The sequence below is a fragment of the Daphnia carinata genome, chromosome 9, assembly GCF_022539665.2.
Source record: "Daphnia carinata strain CSIRO-1 chromosome 9, CSIRO_AGI_Dcar_HiC_V3, whole genome shotgun sequence".
NCBI classification, from domain to species: Eukaryota; Metazoa; Arthropoda; class Branchiopoda; order Diplostraca; family Daphniidae; genus Daphnia; species Daphnia carinata.
In genome coordinates, this window is record NC_081339.1 from 7018431 (window position 1) to 7034152 (window position 15722).

Consider the following 15722-nt stretch of genomic DNA (forward strand, 5'->3'; position numbering starts at 1 on the left):
CGTCACTCTTTTTGGGTGCCATTTCATCCAGAAAGGACTGGAACTTGTGCCGATACTTCTCACGCTTTCTCCGTATGAGCTTCAAGTAATTGTTGAACGGTTAACAGTCCAACGTTGTATTAAAAGGGGAAGCTTACTGCTTCGAGCCGGAAGAATGCCGATGAAGTCGTTTGTAATCTGGGTCTGTGGTTAGATTTCAGTAAGGTTTTGAATTCTTTAAATGTCAAGTATCGTTGAAACAACAGTTCACAAAGAAACGCGCTCCTTTCGGAATGTTCAATTAATATTCGCATCGGTTTAATCAAGAAATCTAAACGACTAGATTAAAAGGGATTCTGAGAATTTATCACCAGGTGGCAGTTGGGTGCCAATCGAAGTAGACGATGTTTGGTATTCTGTATTGTCAGAGCTAACTTAGCGGAGAGGGAGATATATGTCCTATTTCAACAAATCCATATTACAACTTATTAGCATTAGTTTTTCGCATATCCTTTGAAACCTCATGGAAGACGGAACGTCAACTTGTACTTCTGCTGATGGAACGGAAGATTTTGGTGATAACCCCACACGAGATTCGTTGACAGAAGGCATTCTAAACTTACTCAAACCTACAGTTGATTGCCTGGAAAACTCCATAAGAAATACTAGGTAAATAAAAGTTTATTCATTCATGATGGTAAGGGCTGAATTACTATTATGCTGCTGTTCTGTGGTGTTCTGTTTTTAAAAAATTAAATCCAGGCAAAGCCAAGCTGAGCTTCGCACTCAAATAGAAAATTTGTCGGTAGAGCTTAGAGTGATAGCGCAGAATCAGCAGTCTCCCATCAACTTAGAATCATATATAAAGAAATTGTTGGATGCTAGGAAAAGGATTACAATAGTCAACAGCATCCTTCAAAATGCTCAAGTAATTTCTCTACAAATATCCACAAGTTTTACCATAAAAAATTGTATATTTTCTCAGGATCGCTTGAATAAAATTCATCAACTGGCAGCAAAAGAAATAGTGAAAAACCAATCTTCAGAGAATCCCTTGCATGATGGATAAGATAGAAACACCAGATCTATCCCATTTAAGCAGCAGTGACTATGAAAATGTCTATGAACCAGCAGAAGACTCTTTTTTGATGCTTGATGCCCTGGAATCTGAAATTCCATACATCAAAGCCATTAAACCAACCATCTGTCTTGAAATAGGCTCAGGGTCTGGAATAGTGTTGACTGGATTAGCCAAATGTCTTGGTTCTGGCTGTGCCTATCTCAGTGTGGATATTAATTCACATGCTGCCCGAGTGACTCATAGAACTGCTGCTAGAAACAGTGTCAGCCTGGAGGTTGTTAACTGTGACTTGGTAGGACCCATGTTATCCCGAATTCAGAATGAAATTGATGTGCTAGTGTTTAATCCCCCGTACGTTCCAACTGATGAAAGTGAAATTGATCCGAAGTCACCCATCGCTTTATCTTGGGCGGGTGGGCTTCGCGGTAGAAGAGTTATGGATCGTCTTTTCCCCCTTATACCGCACATCATGTCGGCTAATGGTATATTCTATTTGCTTATTGTGAAAGAAAATGATGAAGATGATATTTGTAAAGTCATGAAGTCTTACAAGTGGCATGGTTCAGTAATAGTGGAGCGTAAAGCTGGGCGCGAATATTTGAAGGTACTTAAATTTAAACATGTCAAAATGTAAAAAAAAACTTATGCTAATAAATCAATTCAAGAAAAATTTGACCCATGTTTTGTATTCGGATAAGGAATTATTTGGAAGTTGATGAAAAATGATGTTTAGCGAATGTCTCTGCCACCAGAATCGGAAAAACAAGACTAGCATCTGCACAGACCTATCAATTTACATTGGGGTAAGTTCAAATGTTTTAACACCTCTATAGTACTCTATTAGTTTTTACCTTCACTGGTGTAGCATCTTTCTTAATTTTTCCCCATGATACTGCTTCATCTGGTTTGGCTCCGCTGTCACTTCCGTCAAAGTCGCAAGCTGTGTTGATAAAAACAGCAAAATCTGCACCGTTCCTCTGAAATTCCAGAATGCATAAAAGATAACAAATAATCTTTAACATAGACTATAAATTTTTGCATACCATAAGGTTGGCGTTGCAAATGTGATGTTTAATGAGACCACCGCCCAAAATGACCATTCCGGAATTGGAAGCTTTGACGGCCATCGTGTTGAGCCTCTTGAGGTCTTCAAGAATGTCTACAACGAGACCTGGGTTCTTGTAAGAATGGAAATACATCATGTCTCCCAAACTTCCATCGGTTAAAGCCGGACTGAAGACGGGAATATTGTTGACAGCAGCCCAGTAATAGACTGATTCTGGATTGTTGATTGCTCTACCCAGTTTTTCGATGATTCTCGAAGGTGTCCATTTTGTTCCTTTCTCCTTTTGTTCTGCTACCATTTCGTCAAGCAAAGGCATTACCCAATCTTCAAACTTGCAATAGTTGTCGTTAGGAATGACCAAATTGCCAATCCTGTTAATTCCACTCTCTCTCAACGTGGACCCCTTCAATTCGAAAGTGCCTACGAAAGTCGGGGCAAGGCACTTGATGAAATCCTCTTCTACGCCGCCGGCAGTGGTTACGATACAGTCCACCAGTTTATTTTGCACCAAGAATTTAATGGTGTCGCGAATACCAGATGAGCACATATTTGAAGTGTAGCCTAAAAAAATTGTGCAGTTTGATTTCCTCTTGATGAACAAGTCTTCCTCAAACTCATCTAAACCAAGGCTCTCTGGGATAGGTTCTATTCTTTTTGCAAGCTTTAAAATAAAGCTAGTAAAATAGTGTTACAAAACTGAAAATTCTTAATACTTTACCATCTTATTGACTTCATTTACTGCAAGTCCAAAGGTTGTTGCCTGGAATCCAGTTGTTATGTATGATCCGATAAGTTTTCCATAGTCCAAACCCTGGCTCCAATCATACCCTTAAATAAAACAAAAGCTGAAATTTACTTTAGATTTATCTCATGCATGTCTATTTCCGTTCAGGCCACGATGCGCAAGATTTTAGAAAAAACATTATTTTTTATACAGAATAACTTCCCCACCCGGATGTAATTCTGTACCTTGCACTTTATTGTTGAATCCATGTTCCTGAGTAGGGACGAATACAGCATCTGCAGCTTTTTGTGGGGCAGTGTCTCTTTCGTTAGTATTGGATTCCATATTATTTCGAGAAAATAAACGTGAAAACCAAGTGGCAAAGAATTTACAGACGAAACTTGTTGACAACCTGAATTTCCCACGTGGTTGTCACTTGTCTGTTGCCTAATCGATTTTTTATTCTGAATTTTTCACTTTAACTAAAATAAATTAGAAATTTCGTTAATTTTAGCCCAACAAAAAATAGCTTAGGGGTATTTAAATGTTATTTTAGCTTTTTGAAAAATAATAAAAGTTTTGGCAACAGCATACGTGTAGTCTGAATCTTTTTCATTTGAAAGAAGCATGTGCAAGATTTGGCGGGGACTGGGTTCTTCCTAATTTAGATAAGTAAAATTTTCGAAAGTAAAAATGGAAGAAACGTACCCCGTAGAGAGCTATCCTTACGTTTCGCAGTCATTCAAATGTCATGATTACTTCACAGAATACAAAAAAGTCTTGAGTCAAACACTGTACAAGCAAGAAGCTGAACTTGAAGCCAAAAGCACAATGTTAGAAAAAATTGCCTGTATGATGGGTATAAGTCTTAGTGAATGCACAGACTTGGAACAAAAATGCAGGTAGGTTAATTATTTGTGTCTTAGGATAAATGTTGTGACAATATTTTATGTTTGTGCCAGCATATCACAGCTTGAAAATGAAAGCCAGCCTGTAGACCCATTGGAACTCAAAGTCAGATCAGAAACCATGCGTAAGTTAATTTAAAGCCTTCATAGGTCCAACGTGGGTGTTTCAAAATATTGTTTAGGCACTGATGATAAGTTGCAGAAAGCTACCAGAACTTTGGCAACTGCAGTTGAATTAAAGGCTATTAAGGCACATCCATTGCAATATGAGAAGAAACTCAGAGATCTAAAAAAAATGTCAATACCCACATTCGTAAGTTTAGGTTTGATCAATTTTTATGTACCTATAACTCGTTAAGTTTGAATATAGAAACAAGAGCCTAACCCATCTCCTGAAGTCAAATTACCCAAAGAATTTGTGTTGATTGCCAGAGTGTTTAGGCCTTTCAGAAGCCACATGGGTTCACACACGTAAGAACTAAGAACAACAAGCTTTATTGGTATTAGTCCATACATAATTTTTTTTTTACTATTTCTGTACATGTTATAGAGTTGCACATGGGCAGGACTTTATGTTACTTGGTTCCCAAAGTTTGGTTGACTTCAGAGATAAAATAAAGGTTAGTAAAGTAACTAAGTAAACAAATCTACAATTAAATAAAGTGATTTAACTGTTAAATAAAAGTGCATGAACGACGATCTACCGGTTGGAGAAGCAGGACTGATAAAGGTAAAGAAAATCTAACATATGCTGTTTGTCCTTGTTTAATTTTCGTCTTCGTTGTTCATAGGATCACATCAAGTCGGGAATGTTCTTTTTCGGGAATACATTCTATTATGATGGTCGATCCCTGACGAATATCAATTATGGTGAGGTGATAGAACGATGGGCTAAAGAGAAACCAGAAATGAAGTTGGGTCCATTTGAAAATCGAGACATGGCAGAATGTAAGATTTCCGATCTAGAGGTACGCCTCGGCTTCCCTTACGTCTTTATGCATCTTGGCAATTGCGAACATCTCGTCACTTTTTTGGATGCAAGGTACCCTAATTCCTAATGAATGCCTCTCGCGCTTAACTTAACGTCGTCTAATAGGCTTATGGACTCGGAAGATTTACAAAACTTTGACGAATATCCGCTCGTCGTGGAAACGGAAAACGAAATCATGTACTGTTTTGCTTGCGATGTCCATGATTCTAGGTTAGATAATTGTTAGTTTAATGCCGTTGTGTCTGATGATGACCTCTTATTATCCCATTCTTAAAGCTATTACGTTGACGACGATCAGATGCCCACAAAACCGGTGAACTTGTGTGAACATTGTTTTGAAGTATTTTACAAAAGAAACGGTGTCGTGCCGCCCAGCACTAAAGAAGTCTATTATTGCAAGTTCCCCAGAAAAGCAACAATCGAAGAAAAATCTGAGGAAATCTCAGAGTCCTCTGACTAATGTTCCCGCTTTGCTACAATATTCGAAAATTGTAAATTCGAAATGTGCTCCAACGAAATTTTGTATTAATTCAGTAACCCAGTTAAACACTTTCTTTGGCTTATTATTAATGTTTATTTATAATGAAATCTGCTGCCCTTTCTGCCATGGCGACCAAAACGGAGTTCGGCGGTCCGGATGGTAGACGAGGAAGCACGCTAGCATCGACAACTCTCAAACCGTTTACTCCTCGTACCCTGAATTTGATAAGAATAATTGCTGAAGAGGTAAAACTTTCAGCCATATTCGTATTCATATTCAAGTTTAAACCTGAGCTCAGGATCAACCACTGCATCTGGGTTGTCCTTGTGTCCCATAGTAGCCGTTCCAGCTGGATGGTACATAGTTAAAGCAGCCATCCGTACTAAACATTCCAGGTAACGTTGATTATCAATCCCTTGCTTGCTTCCACATTCAGGAAAAGTCGGCCAATGTACTCGAGCTCCCAATGCGCGGAAGGAATCGGTATTTAAAAGCTCTACACCTTCTTTGATGGCTGCAAAACGATAGAAAAGCTGGAAACCTTTGAATTCTTTTAGGTCGTAATGCTTTATCCTTACTGTCGATGCTGCATTGTACATCGTAGTCGTTGCTCAAGTACGCAGGATCGATTTCAGGTGGTTGCATCGGATCAGGTGATGTTATTCTTATGTGACCTCGTGAGCGTGGGTGCAGGCAGATAGAAATAAGAACGAAACCTTCTTGAGACAAGCTACTACTTTTGGGAAACCATCGATGGAAAGCCTATTAAGAGGAGCTTGCTAATGTCAACCCTGTTTCTAAATTCTCCATGGAAACTGACCTCTTTCTTGATGTTGGCCACTGACGTGTAGACGTCCGCGTTGATTGATCCCATGTTAAAGAGGATCAGCATTCCGTAAGGCTTCGAAGGTTTGCCATCTTCTCTTTTCTTAGTGAGTGTAGCGATTCCTTCAATCCCAGATGTGGCCAAGGCTCCCTTCCCATGGACCATGTAATTCCAAAATTGTCGAGGATGGAGCATTTTGACAATGTTTAAACTCACTGATGCGTTAAGCTCGACGAAAAGAGGAATTTGAAGATGATCCTGAAGATTTTCTCCTACTGGAAGCTCAGCTTTCATAGGTATCTGTAGATTTATCTTCTAATTAATCCATTTCTTATTTTCAATTGCGCTAATTATGATTTTTCATACGTCTAAGGGTTCCAGTACGTGTGGTGGTCCGATGCCGGACTGTTGAAGTATCTGAGTGGTTTTAATGGTTCCAGCTGAGAGAAGGACCTCTTTGCCTGCTTTAACATGCTTGATCCGCCCATCAGCGTCCAGATATTGAATCCCAATAACCTTATTTCGCCTCCAAACAAGTTTGGTAACAGAAGACTTTGTCAAGACGTGCAAATTACTGTAGTGCTTCATGGCTGGCATCAAGTGGCTCTGGTACGTACTCCAACGCTGGCCTGCCTTTCCTTCTATAGTGTTATGAGAAGCCATGAAAGATCCAGTATCACTCCATCGATCCATTTCGGACACTGAATGGCCACAGGCTCGTCCAGCGTCTAAGAAAGCCTTGAGAAGTGGTTTTTCAGTGGCGTTAACACGTTGCAATTTAACGGCCGCTGAGGGGCACTGAAAATGCTGGGCGTTTTCGCTGCAAGATGTTGAATTTTCTATATCTTGAATTTTTTTTATTAGGAAATTTAAAATCAATAAATGCATGTACGGAGTAAAGGATAGTCCCGTGACCTACCAGCCAATACGGGAGCACTGCACATTTCGGATTCACCATCTAATAGAAACGAAGGACGTGCAACGAAAGGTTTTACAATGCCCTTTGTCCAACATGTCAGTCTGTCCAATGCTTTTTTCATTGTATGTGAATCCCAACCAGGAACTTTCCACGAGTCATAATCAGAGGGCGATCCCGTAGCGTGAATTAGAAAATTCATTTGGCCACTACCACCAACCTGTGAGAAGCCAAGTCAATCCCGATCAATATGGTTCGTTAAATTTATTGAAACGTTTAAAATTTTGTAAGATTCTTACCATTTTACCTTGCGGCCAGAAGGCTTGCTGTTAAGAGACGCTTGTATTTAAAAATCATTTAAAATTTCAATTCAATTTAGTTTAGTTACATTGCCGTGGAGCGCTCCAGCTGCGAATTTCTGTGGAACGGTGCGGAATCTCCAGTCGTACTGTTCGGAGCCTTGAAGAATGGGTGCAACGATAGGGATCCAACTGTACCATGGCGGTTCGCCACCCGCTTCTATCACTAGGATTTTGCTGTCTGATGCCGCCAGTTTAGCGGCCAGTACGCAGCCTGACGTTCCAGCACCGACAACGATGTAATCGTACGTCTGATTGGGTTCCTTAATGAAACCATTATCCGTCAGGTAGTAACGGAGCCATACAGCTAAAAGCAGACAGGAAGTCGTGGCTGCCCAAACACTCAATCCTTAGAAAAAAAAAAGGTAAATTTTCCATTAAAATTTTCTTTAAAAAGATTTAAAAAATACCTTGCTTCCAAGACAGTTTCATGACTATTAGTCGTGAATTTTCTTGGAGAAGGAATGTTGAGTGTGGAAGTTATTGCCGAGAACTGAACGAATTCAAGTCTGACTGTCGACTGAATCCCTGCGATCAAACGACGCAAAATCTAGTCACGTTTCGCCGACTGAAAGTAAAACGTGCAAAACAACTTTGATGTATGCAAGAGGATGATGATGAATACTGGTATGATGAACGTTGCTCTCGGCTCTACTTGTGTAACTACGACAATCCTTTTTGTTTGGCTTCCGCCCTCTTCCCATTTTTCCTGCTGAACGAGGAACACTTTTTGTCTACAGCGCACATCATTGGTATGCTTTTAATTAGATTTGACAGAAACTCTTTGCTCTTTTGGGCCATTGAACGCGTCCTATAGCTACGCAAGTCTAACTTCATTTTTGGGACTTACAGATATCCTGACGTCGACAAGTTTTTTCAGTCTTTTACATGAAGAGCCCATGCCAATCTAAACAAACAAAAGGCTTGTGTTTTGTTATTAAAAAGGACAAAGAGGGAGAGAAGGACGTCAATGATGACATCTATAACGACGATATTGATCTTTGATTTACGTAACAGGAAGAAATGTACCTGCTTATATGGTATTCGTTTTGTCACTTGTGTTCATAGGCCTAGCGATTAATCAATTTCTCATAGGCACAATGCAATCCTTTATCGATTGTGTTCGGCAATATAACATGAGTTATTGGTTTCCGATAAATCAACTGAAATATCCGCAATAATCATTGCTTAGCAATATCTGCGACTCTGCGAATTCTTGGTACTTATCAATAATAGCAAAGGATGGGGGAAAATCGATAGTGCCGCTATCATGGAGGTAACGTCTTTCATTTTACTATTCAGTTACGTAATAATTGCACACTTTAGGGAAATAGACAGAAAATCGCTGTTAAAAATGGATGCATTTTCTGCAGCTTTACGTTACAATAGCCGTCCGTTAATGAAACTGGTAATAATCTTTATCGCATTATATAAATCACCATCCCGAGTGCTGTATAGATAAATTTTTTTTTATTTTTTTTTACACCTAGCAGATTCACAATTCGCTAGCAGATGGCATGTTGATTATGGCAGTTATCTTGAAAGAGAAATCTATTAAAAGAAGATTATTAAGCTCCATTTCTTTCTTTGACAAAAATGGTACGGTATGTCGAAATTTCTTTTTTAAAATTAACATTTTATTATAAGATATATTTTTATTTAATTATACTTTTATATTGCATGATGTATTTTTGGAAATGTAAGAGAAGAAGGAGAATTTAAGGACAAAGAGAAAAGTAAAATTCGAATGGCGCGCGTAATAATGATGATGTGGCACCGTCGTGACATTCATCACATGTAAAAATTAAAAAGTGGTATTTATCAGATCCATTTTTTCGAGCAGAGTGAATGTGATGAAGAACTCGGCATTCCGGAAGAAATTCATGAAGCATCAGCAACTATGGATTGAGGTTGTTGTCAGAATTTGTTTGGTTGTGACGTTTGTGTAGGTTTAAATTGATATGTAATACTTTTTGTATATCTGAGACTTAATTTACCTTTCATACCAGGTTGATGGAAAAACTCCAACCGTTTGAAAGGAAAATACACCCCGACGAACTATGGCTGTACAAGTACCCACTGACTGAAAGCTATGTTCCATCTAGGATGTTATGGGTAATTTACAGTTTACTCTAATATATTATGTGACATAATTGTAACAGTTGTTTGAACCTTATTTAACAGCCGCTCGTTGTGTTTGCCCCCTTAATTGTGATATTCATTATGTACTTCTTTCGAAGAGAAGTATTGGATGTGACACAATCACTGCTATCATTCACACTTGCTTTAGGAATTAATGGACTAGTCACAGATATTATCAAATTAACTGTTGGTATGAAAATTTATACTAATAACTTACCATTCTTGGTATTATAACTTAATATTTTCTAAATCTTTCCTATTAGGTAGACCTCGTCCAGATTTTTTCTGGCGTTGCTTTCCAGATGGTCATGCCAATCCTGCCATGCTGTGTACTGGAGACCAAGCTGTAATAACAGAAGGAAGAAAAAGCTTCCCCAGTGGGCATTCCTCATGTTAGTTTTATTTTTATTTTATGTTCCATTTACATGTTTTGTTTTTCAACTGACATATTCAATCATTTTTTTATCTTTTTCCCCTATCACCACACAGTTTCCTTTGCCAGCTTGGGTTTCATCAGCCTGTACATGGCCGGTAAATTGGGCGTGTTCAACGAGAAGGGACGTGGCCAAAGTCTCCGTTTTCTTGTATCACTTTTACCATTGCTGATAGCCTTGACCGTCGCTTTGAGTAGGACATGTGACTATCATCACCATTGGCAAGGTAAGATTGAAAAAAAAATGTCCTTATTCTATTTCTCAAATTGTTCGCGGCAAATATCTTTCTTATAATTATTACTTCTCGTGAAAATAGATGTGCTTTGTGGCTCCTTATTGGGATTGTTAATAGCTTACTTTTGCTATCGACAACATTATCCCTCCCTCTATTCACCTGACGCTGACATCCCACTAGTGGTATCCAATCCCATGTTGGACACTTCCAACGCTTCCAGTGTACTGCCATTTAAAACCGTCTGATGCAATGACCAGCAAGAAGTCTATTTACGCATCTACATCACTTAAGTGTCACAAAATTGTGCAAAGAAAATCAACAGGTATCTAAATAAATATTTAAAAAACGTATAAACTAATAACGAAAATCTGATGTTCTATTGAATTATCGAACACAAATTGAGAAACAGAAAGTCAGAGATGAATCACGTAACACATTTAATCAAATTTTGATTAATTGTTTATATTGTATACATACTATGTAGAAAGGAAAGAAATAAGGAAAGAAAACTATTACACCAGGGAAGTCTCGTCGTTGATGGTCAGCTGAGGCGGCTTCTCCGGGACGAGTAGTTGGAGTTGATCAATCAGCTGGACAGAATCGACCAAAGTCTGCGGCCTGGCTGGCGTAGTGGTGATGATGAGACCCGTAATAGTGTTAGACGTAGACTCTACATATTTTAATCAAATACGTGTAGAAACTATGTGACACTATCGCATTATATGACACCGTACAGGTACGGTAGGTGGTTGTAAAACAATCGACAACATACCTTGATGTTGTCGGTGGAGTACAGCTGTCGTATTGTGCATATTAATACTGGGCTGCTGCTTGCGAGTCCGTCGGAACCAGACGCTGCGCATGCATAACCTGCCGCACGTTTGGACGGCGTCGCGAAAATTGGCATTGAGCCAACAATAGACAAACGGGTTGTAGCAAACGGACGACATTGCCAGCCAATGACAAATCAAAAAGGCCGTCGAGTTATGGCGTGTGGCCGATTCGGACGCCCCAACGTCGCTCACCAAATGATAAACATTCAATGGCAACCAGCAGAGGGCGAACAATGATATGACCACTAGTAACTTGACAAAAGATGATCTTTTGTTTTGATTATTGTAGTTGACAAATGAAAGAAAGTGGCAATACCATTTGAATTGTTTTACGTTTGGCGCGATCTTGTCGTATCCGCTGATTATCGGTTACGGCACCTACGAATGATCTCATCCACAACTGAAGGCAGAGTAGTAAAAGAGGATTCAGTTGAAAAAAATTGGACAAAGACGATTTCTGAATGAATTTTGAAAATGGTGCATTAAAATTATACTCTTCGGACGATAGCTCCGTAGGCCAGGCCGGAAATGCCTAATGGGATGACGTACTGAGTGGCGAAGGTGATCAATGTCAAATATCGCCGGAATTCCAGTGCCGGAGTTGGAAACCTCGCTTGGCATCGTCTCAGAGGCCTGGTTGTTGTTGTCATCATTTTGGTAGGCATCCAAATAGATATCTCTGTTAAGCTTACCGTTATTTCCTTTTGGATTGTTTGTTTGTGTATACCTGTATGTGAAGATGGGCACGACCTCGCTGTAGAGAGCGTAAGGTAGCGCGGCCATAGAGGCCAGGATCCACAGGATGGCCATGATAATGAGCCCGTGCGGAGGTCGGAGCCGACGTTTCAAGGGCGTCAAAATGACCCGATAGCGGTCGACGGCGATGGCGGCCATCGTCAGCGATGAAACGTAGACGCTCATGACTTGAATGAAGGGCACCAACGAGCAGAGGAATTGGCCGAACGGCCAATGATCGAGTAAGACTCGTGACACGCTGAATGGTATGTTGAGACATGTCATGAGGAGGTCGGATAGTGCCACATTCACCAGGAATGTGTAAGTAATACTTCGTTGGAGTCGTCGATGTCGGAAGACGACATAGCACACGAGTAGGTTGCCGAAAAGGGAAATTGCCATCACCAAGGCGTAGGCTGTGGCGATGATGGCAGTTTTTAAACCAACGCTACGATGGTAGGACAAGTCGGAGCCGCCGCTACCGCCGCCCAGTCCATCCAAGTCCGCCTCCATAAACGATGTCAAGTCCAAGTCTGGAAACGTCCAGTTGGCCGAGCTCCACACAGAGGGGCCGTGCTCATCCGTCACCCAATCCAATTGCTACAAACCCACAAAGAAAAACAAAGGGAAAAGGTAATTTTTTATCAGAATCATTTCTTTGTAACAGTTGTTGCTTGTACTATCGCTTATCAATCAAACGAATTGTCGAATGATGAAACCTCAATCTAATATAAGCCCTAAATTATTCCGTTGGCTTGGTTACACGAAAGGTGATTAATCACGCTTTCCGTCATATTTGCTCTCAACGTTCGTGTGTGGGTAGGAATACGTTACCTGACGTGGGCGGATACCTTGGAGGATATTGAGAATAGCCTGACTGATGCTGCTGTTGGTGTGTCCTGATGATGTAGGCGGTGATCGGCTAGCCATCTGAAAATCGCTACCGTTCATCGCGGAAGTGACGGCCGTTGCGGCTGTTGCGGCCGCCGTTTTCCATAGATCAGACGTCGAATGAGATCCGGTTGCAACTGTCGTTTCCAACGGGTAACTCGCCTGCTGCTTGTGATGCTCTTGTAGTAAGAGTTCACGCAGACGCAGCACCAAATCTTCCGTCGTGATACCAGTCATCGGAATTCTTATTCAGGCAAGTCCATTTGCTCTCCGCTACACCTAATATAAATTTTGCTGTGATATTTTTAGACGTAAGAAAATATGAAATGTCTACAAAACAGCGGGTCGTGAATTTTAGTGTTTAAGTGCCAAATGACGCGGTGAATTTGAATGTTAAAAGGTGTTTTGATTACGTCAGGGATGTTTTGAAATTAAACTTTAGTTATTCGCTGTTATCTCGCTGTTTTTGGCTCGTGATTAGATCACGTCTTAATTGATCTGTGTCGACCTTAACGGAATACTGGATCAGAATCCACACACAAACACACACACGGAAGAATCTGCCGGTTGGATTAGCACCTCATTGTTGTGTTGATAAGGGGAACCAGTGTTTAGGATAACAAAAAGGCGAATCACGACCAGAATAGACGAGCTAATCTTTTTCTTTTGTATTGTTCCGTTTCCGCTTTCTGTATCACAGTGAATGAGACGAACGAAACGATGGATTTTAACCGCCTTTCGGGAATGTTTTCTTCCAGCAAAAGAGAATGACAAACAAACAAAACTGATGAAAACGCAAGGGAAGATGGGACTGGGACGCGACTGTACGAGGACACGTTCGATGTTAGACTGGCTGCAGGAAAACGCGCTGGAAGACTTCCCACCCACTATCACGCAACACCACAACCGGCGACGCCAAAAGTCTCATCTTCTAACACGGTAATATATCTGACTCTAGCTACACAAAAAAATATATTTTTTTTTTTTTTTAGCAATAGTAGTGGCGCAAAAGTTTTTATTTTATTTGTTTATTTTTTTTTTTTTACAAGTTTGAATTATTGGGAAATAGTAAAAAAAAAACACTTTTACTTTCTGGTATTTCTGCCATGACATGATGAATCAAGGCAAAACTAGTAGTAAGAAACCGTTTTGGCCGCCCCTCGTAAAAATCACCGTCCGCCCTTTTAGAGTTCTTCGAGTCTTTTTAATTTTAACCGCCAAAATTTGAATAATCATCTATTCATCATTTTTCGGGATCCCTTTAAAAAAATGAGGAAACACCCAACAGCAGCCATTGAAAAAAAGAAAAAGAAAAGAGAACAACAACTTAATGAGGCCGTCTTCTCCGTTTAAGAGTCGGACGATAGTGGGGCGGGGGGTTTCTTCGAAAAAAAAGAGAACAGAAATAATTATTCAAAGAGCGAATCAGACTTGATAAGATACACACAGACAAAAAGGAAAAGTGACAGCGTTTGTTATTTGATGCTGTTCGTGTGTGTGAGCTTATTATTTTTCGTTTGCCTAAAACCTGAGAGAAAAACAGATCCGTCATGATCCCCAAAGGGGGAGCTGCTGGATTCAATTTTCCAATGGATCTCCTGCGCTGATCTTTCGTGTTTTCTTTTTTTCTCTAATTCATTTTTCTAATAGCATCTTCGTTTTCACGGTGCGGTTTCTTTAGCCAAAAAAAAATTATTCAGACAAACTGAATCTTCCGAAAAAAGTTGGTTCCCGCAGGTTCACCTTTTTCTTTGATTTTTGTTGTTTTCATTCTCGCTTTTGATGACAGATGAGCCAGATGCGGATCCATCATCTCAACAACCTAGCTAAATATCGTTGAGGGCAGCATCAGAAAAAGGCCAATCGGGATATATTAGTCGGCTATATACCGGTTTCTTTTCGTACACCACCATGTTCCATGTCGTGGCAGTACTACACATTCACGCATAAATAGAACGATGCTTTGCCATTTCAACTGGGTTTTTTTCACGCTCACATGAGATACGAGAAAGATGGATGACGAAATGCCAACGCGGGCGTTAGAAATCGAAAAGGCGACCCCCTAGCGCTTCTTCACTTTCCTTATAGTACGTTTTTGGTTGTTTTTTAAACAGAAAACACTCACGTACGAGTATGTAAGTGAAAATAGGGGAAAAAAAATCTATAGCTTTAAGGATTTGAGCTGAAAATAAAACTACAGCTAGAAAAAAGAAAGAAAAACGGAAGTAACGTTTGTAAGTTGGGCGTGTTTTGTAAGGCCCGTCGAGTGAGATTGACAGTACCTTTTGCCCTCTGGAAATAGAGACAGATTGACTCCATTTGCGTCGTTTTATTTTCAACGTCTTGTTCTAGGTTAACGAAAGCGATCGCCTTGACAAAATAAAAGTAAACTCGCCTGCATATAATCTTTTATCGACCGTGAAGTTTATGCACATTCTTTTCAGACATACGGCCAAGTTTGTTCTTCTTCACCTTCTTTTTTTTTAACGTTAGATTGTCTGTTTGATTGTTGATTCAAAAAAAAAGTTAGGACTCGGTATGTGCCAAAACAGATTTTTCCGGGTTTTTTTCTTGTTTTCCTTGAGATCGTTTTCGATTTAAACTGAAAGGTGGAACGCACGCCACTGAGATATCAAATCAACTAATTCAGTTCATTATTTATTACGCGGCGGCTATATTTTAGCTGAGATGTTGTGTTTCATCATCCATAAATATGTAATGATATACACACGTTAATAATGCATATTTTTTTTTTCTTGTTCCCTTCTCGTTAGATGAAGGAGGTAGTGACTCTGACTCGATGATGAATCGGCCTCTTTTCGGCATGCGCAACAACACGAGATTGGTGCACGAGACACTATCGCGTAAGCTTGACCATTTTTTTTTAAGAGCCAAAAGTCCCTCTCACTTTGGGTGGCCGTGTTTTTCAGGTTTTCCCATTTTTTCTTGGCTCAAATGTGCGACGCCCCGCAGAAAGAAGAAGAAATTCCGTCGAGACCTCGCCGCCATTCACTGGCAGAAGCATCGCAATTCGATGTAGTGTGAATACATTCAAATGACGGGTCGGATTGACTGAGTGAGTGAATAAATTAGTCCTCACTCAGTATACAACTCCCAAGAC

At 40.0% G+C, this 15722-nt stretch overlaps 6 protein-coding genes across 9 annotated transcripts; 3 read left to right on the top strand and 3 right to left on the bottom strand.

Moving 5' to 3' along the window:
* The first annotated feature begins 416 nt into the window (after positions 1-416).
* Positions 417-1733, top strand: LOC130697833 (methyltransferase N6AMT1-like). Of its 2 annotated transcripts, XM_057520631.2 has the most exons (3): positions 417-648; positions 742-907; positions 965-1180. In XM_057520631.2, the coding sequence occupies exons 1-3, from the start codon at positions 503-505 to the stop codon at positions 1046-1048; spliced, it is 396 nt and encodes a 131-aa protein (XP_057376614.1). In that variant the 5' UTR covers positions 417-502; the 3' UTR covers positions 1049-1180. The 2 variants fall into 2 exon arrangements, with proteins under 2 accessions (XP_057376614.1, XP_057376613.1); XM_057520630.1 differs by lacking the exon at positions 417-648 and having other exon boundaries at positions 766-907; positions 965-1733.
* Positions 1731-3277, bottom strand: LOC130697812 (probable deoxyhypusine synthase). The gene is made up of 5 exons (XM_057520605.1): positions 3096-3277; positions 2845-2954; positions 2104-2787; positions 1912-2037; positions 1731-1845 (listed from the first exon to the last, which is right to left on the bottom strand). The coding sequence occupies exons 1-5, from the start codon at positions 3193-3195 to the stop codon at positions 1762-1764; spliced, it is 1104 nt and encodes a 367-aa protein (XP_057376588.1). The 5' UTR covers positions 3196-3277; the 3' UTR covers positions 1731-1761.
* Positions 3278-3467: 190 nt separating this feature from the next.
* LOC130697809 (snRNA-activating protein complex subunit 3-like) lies at positions 3468-5419 on the top strand. The gene is made up of 9 exons (XM_057520603.1): positions 3468-3752; positions 3813-3883; positions 3941-4071; positions 4129-4229; positions 4309-4378; positions 4444-4488; positions 4550-4800; positions 4855-4959; positions 5026-5419. Exons 1-9 carry the CDS (start codon positions 3544-3546, stop codon positions 5207-5209), a joined length of 1167 nt encoding a protein of 388 aa, XP_057376586.1. The 5' UTR covers positions 3468-3543; the 3' UTR covers positions 5210-5419.
* LOC130697798 (neither inactivation nor afterpotential protein G-like) lies at positions 5258-7906 on the bottom strand. 2 transcript variants are annotated; one of them, XM_057520590.2, is made up of 9 exons: positions 7742-7906; positions 7361-7680; positions 7272-7298; positions 6976-7192; positions 6423-6895; positions 6051-6356; positions 5809-5992; positions 5519-5744; positions 5258-5445 (listed from the first exon to the last, which is right to left on the bottom strand). In XM_057520590.2, exons 1-9 carry the CDS (start codon positions 7761-7763, stop codon positions 5316-5318), a joined length of 1905 nt encoding a protein of 634 aa, XP_057376573.1. In that variant the 5' UTR covers positions 7764-7906; the 3' UTR covers positions 5258-5315. The 2 variants fall into 2 exon arrangements, with proteins under 2 accessions (XP_057376573.1, XP_057376572.1); XM_057520589.2 differs by having other exon boundaries at positions 6423-6901.
* A 1217-nt stretch (positions 7907-9123) lies between these two features.
* Positions 9124-10492, top strand: LOC130697827 (phospholipid phosphatase 5-like). Of its 2 annotated transcripts, none has more exons than XM_057520625.1 (6): positions 9124-9276; positions 9341-9446; positions 9516-9663; positions 9737-9865; positions 9963-10133; positions 10224-10492. In XM_057520625.1, exons 1-6 carry the CDS (start codon positions 9185-9187, stop codon positions 10385-10387), a joined length of 810 nt encoding a protein of 269 aa, XP_057376608.1. In that variant the 5' UTR covers positions 9124-9184; the 3' UTR covers positions 10388-10492. The 2 variants fall into 2 exon arrangements, with proteins under 2 accessions (XP_057376608.1, XP_059353055.1); XM_059497072.1 differs by having other exon boundaries at positions 9152-9280.
* Positions 10385-12838, bottom strand: LOC130697803 (G-protein coupled receptor 83-like). The gene is made up of 6 exons (XM_057520595.2): positions 12545-12838; positions 11703-12310; positions 11470-11608; positions 11292-11375; positions 10915-11227; positions 10385-10812 (listed from the first exon to the last, which is right to left on the bottom strand). The coding sequence occupies exons 1-6, from the start codon at positions 12836-12838 to the stop codon at positions 10655-10657; spliced, it is 1596 nt and encodes a 531-aa protein (XP_057376578.1). The 3' UTR covers positions 10385-10654.
* Between the last annotated feature and the right edge of the window lie 2884 nt (positions 12839-15722).

What these genes read in the sequence shown, in the direction of transcription:
- LOC130697833 (XM_057520630.1), top strand. Translation starts at nt 1,038, where the DNA reads ATGATGGATAAGATAGAAACACCAGATCTATCCCATTTAAGCAGCAGT.
- LOC130697812 (XM_057520605.1), bottom strand. Translation starts at nt 3,195, where the DNA reads ATGGAATCCAATACTAACGAAAGAGACACTGCCCCACAAAAAGCTGCA. An exon ending in TTTGCAACGCCAACCTTATG is followed by an intron (nt 2,038 to 2,103) that starts GTATGCAAAAAT and finishes CTGGAATTTCAG; the next exon opens with AGGAACGGTGCAGATTTTGC. An exon ending in AAGATGCTACACCAGTGAAG is followed by an intron (nt 1,846 to 1,911) that starts GTAAAAACTAAT and finishes GTAAATTGATAG; the next exon opens with GTCTGTGCAGATGCTAGTCT.
- LOC130697809 (XM_057520603.1), top strand. Translation starts at nt 3,544, where the DNA reads ATGGAAGAAACGTACCCCGTAGAGAGCTATCCTTACGTTTCGCAGTCA. An exon ending in GACTTGGAACAAAAATGCAG is followed by an intron (nt 3,753 to 3,812) that starts GTAGGTTAATTA and finishes TGTTTGTGCCAG; the next exon opens with CATATCACAGCTTGAAAATG. An exon ending in AAATGTCAATACCCACATTC is followed by an intron (nt 4,072 to 4,128) that starts GTAAGTTTAGGT and finishes GTTTGAATATAG; the next exon opens with AAACAAGAGCCTAACCCATC.
- LOC130697798 (XM_057520589.2), bottom strand. Translation starts at nt 7,763, where the DNA reads ATGAAACTGTCTTGGAAGCAAG. An exon ending in CTGGAGCGCTCCACGGCAAT is followed by an intron (nt 7,299 to 7,360) that starts GTAACTAAACTA and finishes GTCTCTTAACAG; the next exon opens with CAAGCCTTCTGGCCGCAAGG. An exon ending in ACGTACTGGAACCCTTAGAC is followed by an intron (nt 6,357 to 6,422) that starts GTATGAAAAATC and finishes ATAAATCTACAG; the next exon opens with ATACCTATGAAAGCTGAGCT.
- LOC130697827 (XM_057520625.1), top strand. Translation starts at nt 9,185, where the DNA reads ATGAAGAACTCGGCATTCCGGAAGAAATTCATGAAGCATCAGCAACTA. An exon ending in TATTATCAAATTAACTGTTG is followed by an intron (nt 9,664 to 9,736) that starts GTATGAAAATTT and finishes CTTTCCTATTAG; the next exon opens with GTAGACCTCGTCCAGATTTT. An exon ending in CTATCATCACCATTGGCAAG is followed by an intron (nt 10,134 to 10,223) that starts GTAAGATTGAAA and finishes TCGTGAAAATAG; the next exon opens with ATGTGCTTTGTGGCTCCTTA.
- LOC130697803 (XM_057520595.2), bottom strand. Translation starts at nt 12,838, where the DNA reads ATGACTGGTATCACGACGGAAGATTTGGTGCTGCGTCTGCGTGAACTC. An exon ending in AAGGTATCCGCCCACGTCAG is followed by an intron (nt 12,311 to 12,544) that starts GTAACGTATTCC and finishes GTGGGTTTGTAG; the next exon opens with CAATTGGATTGGGTGACGGA. An exon ending in AACGTAAAACAATTCAAATG is followed by an intron (nt 11,228 to 11,291) that starts GTATTGCCACTT and finishes TCTTTTGTCAAG; the next exon opens with TTACTAGTGGTCATATCATT.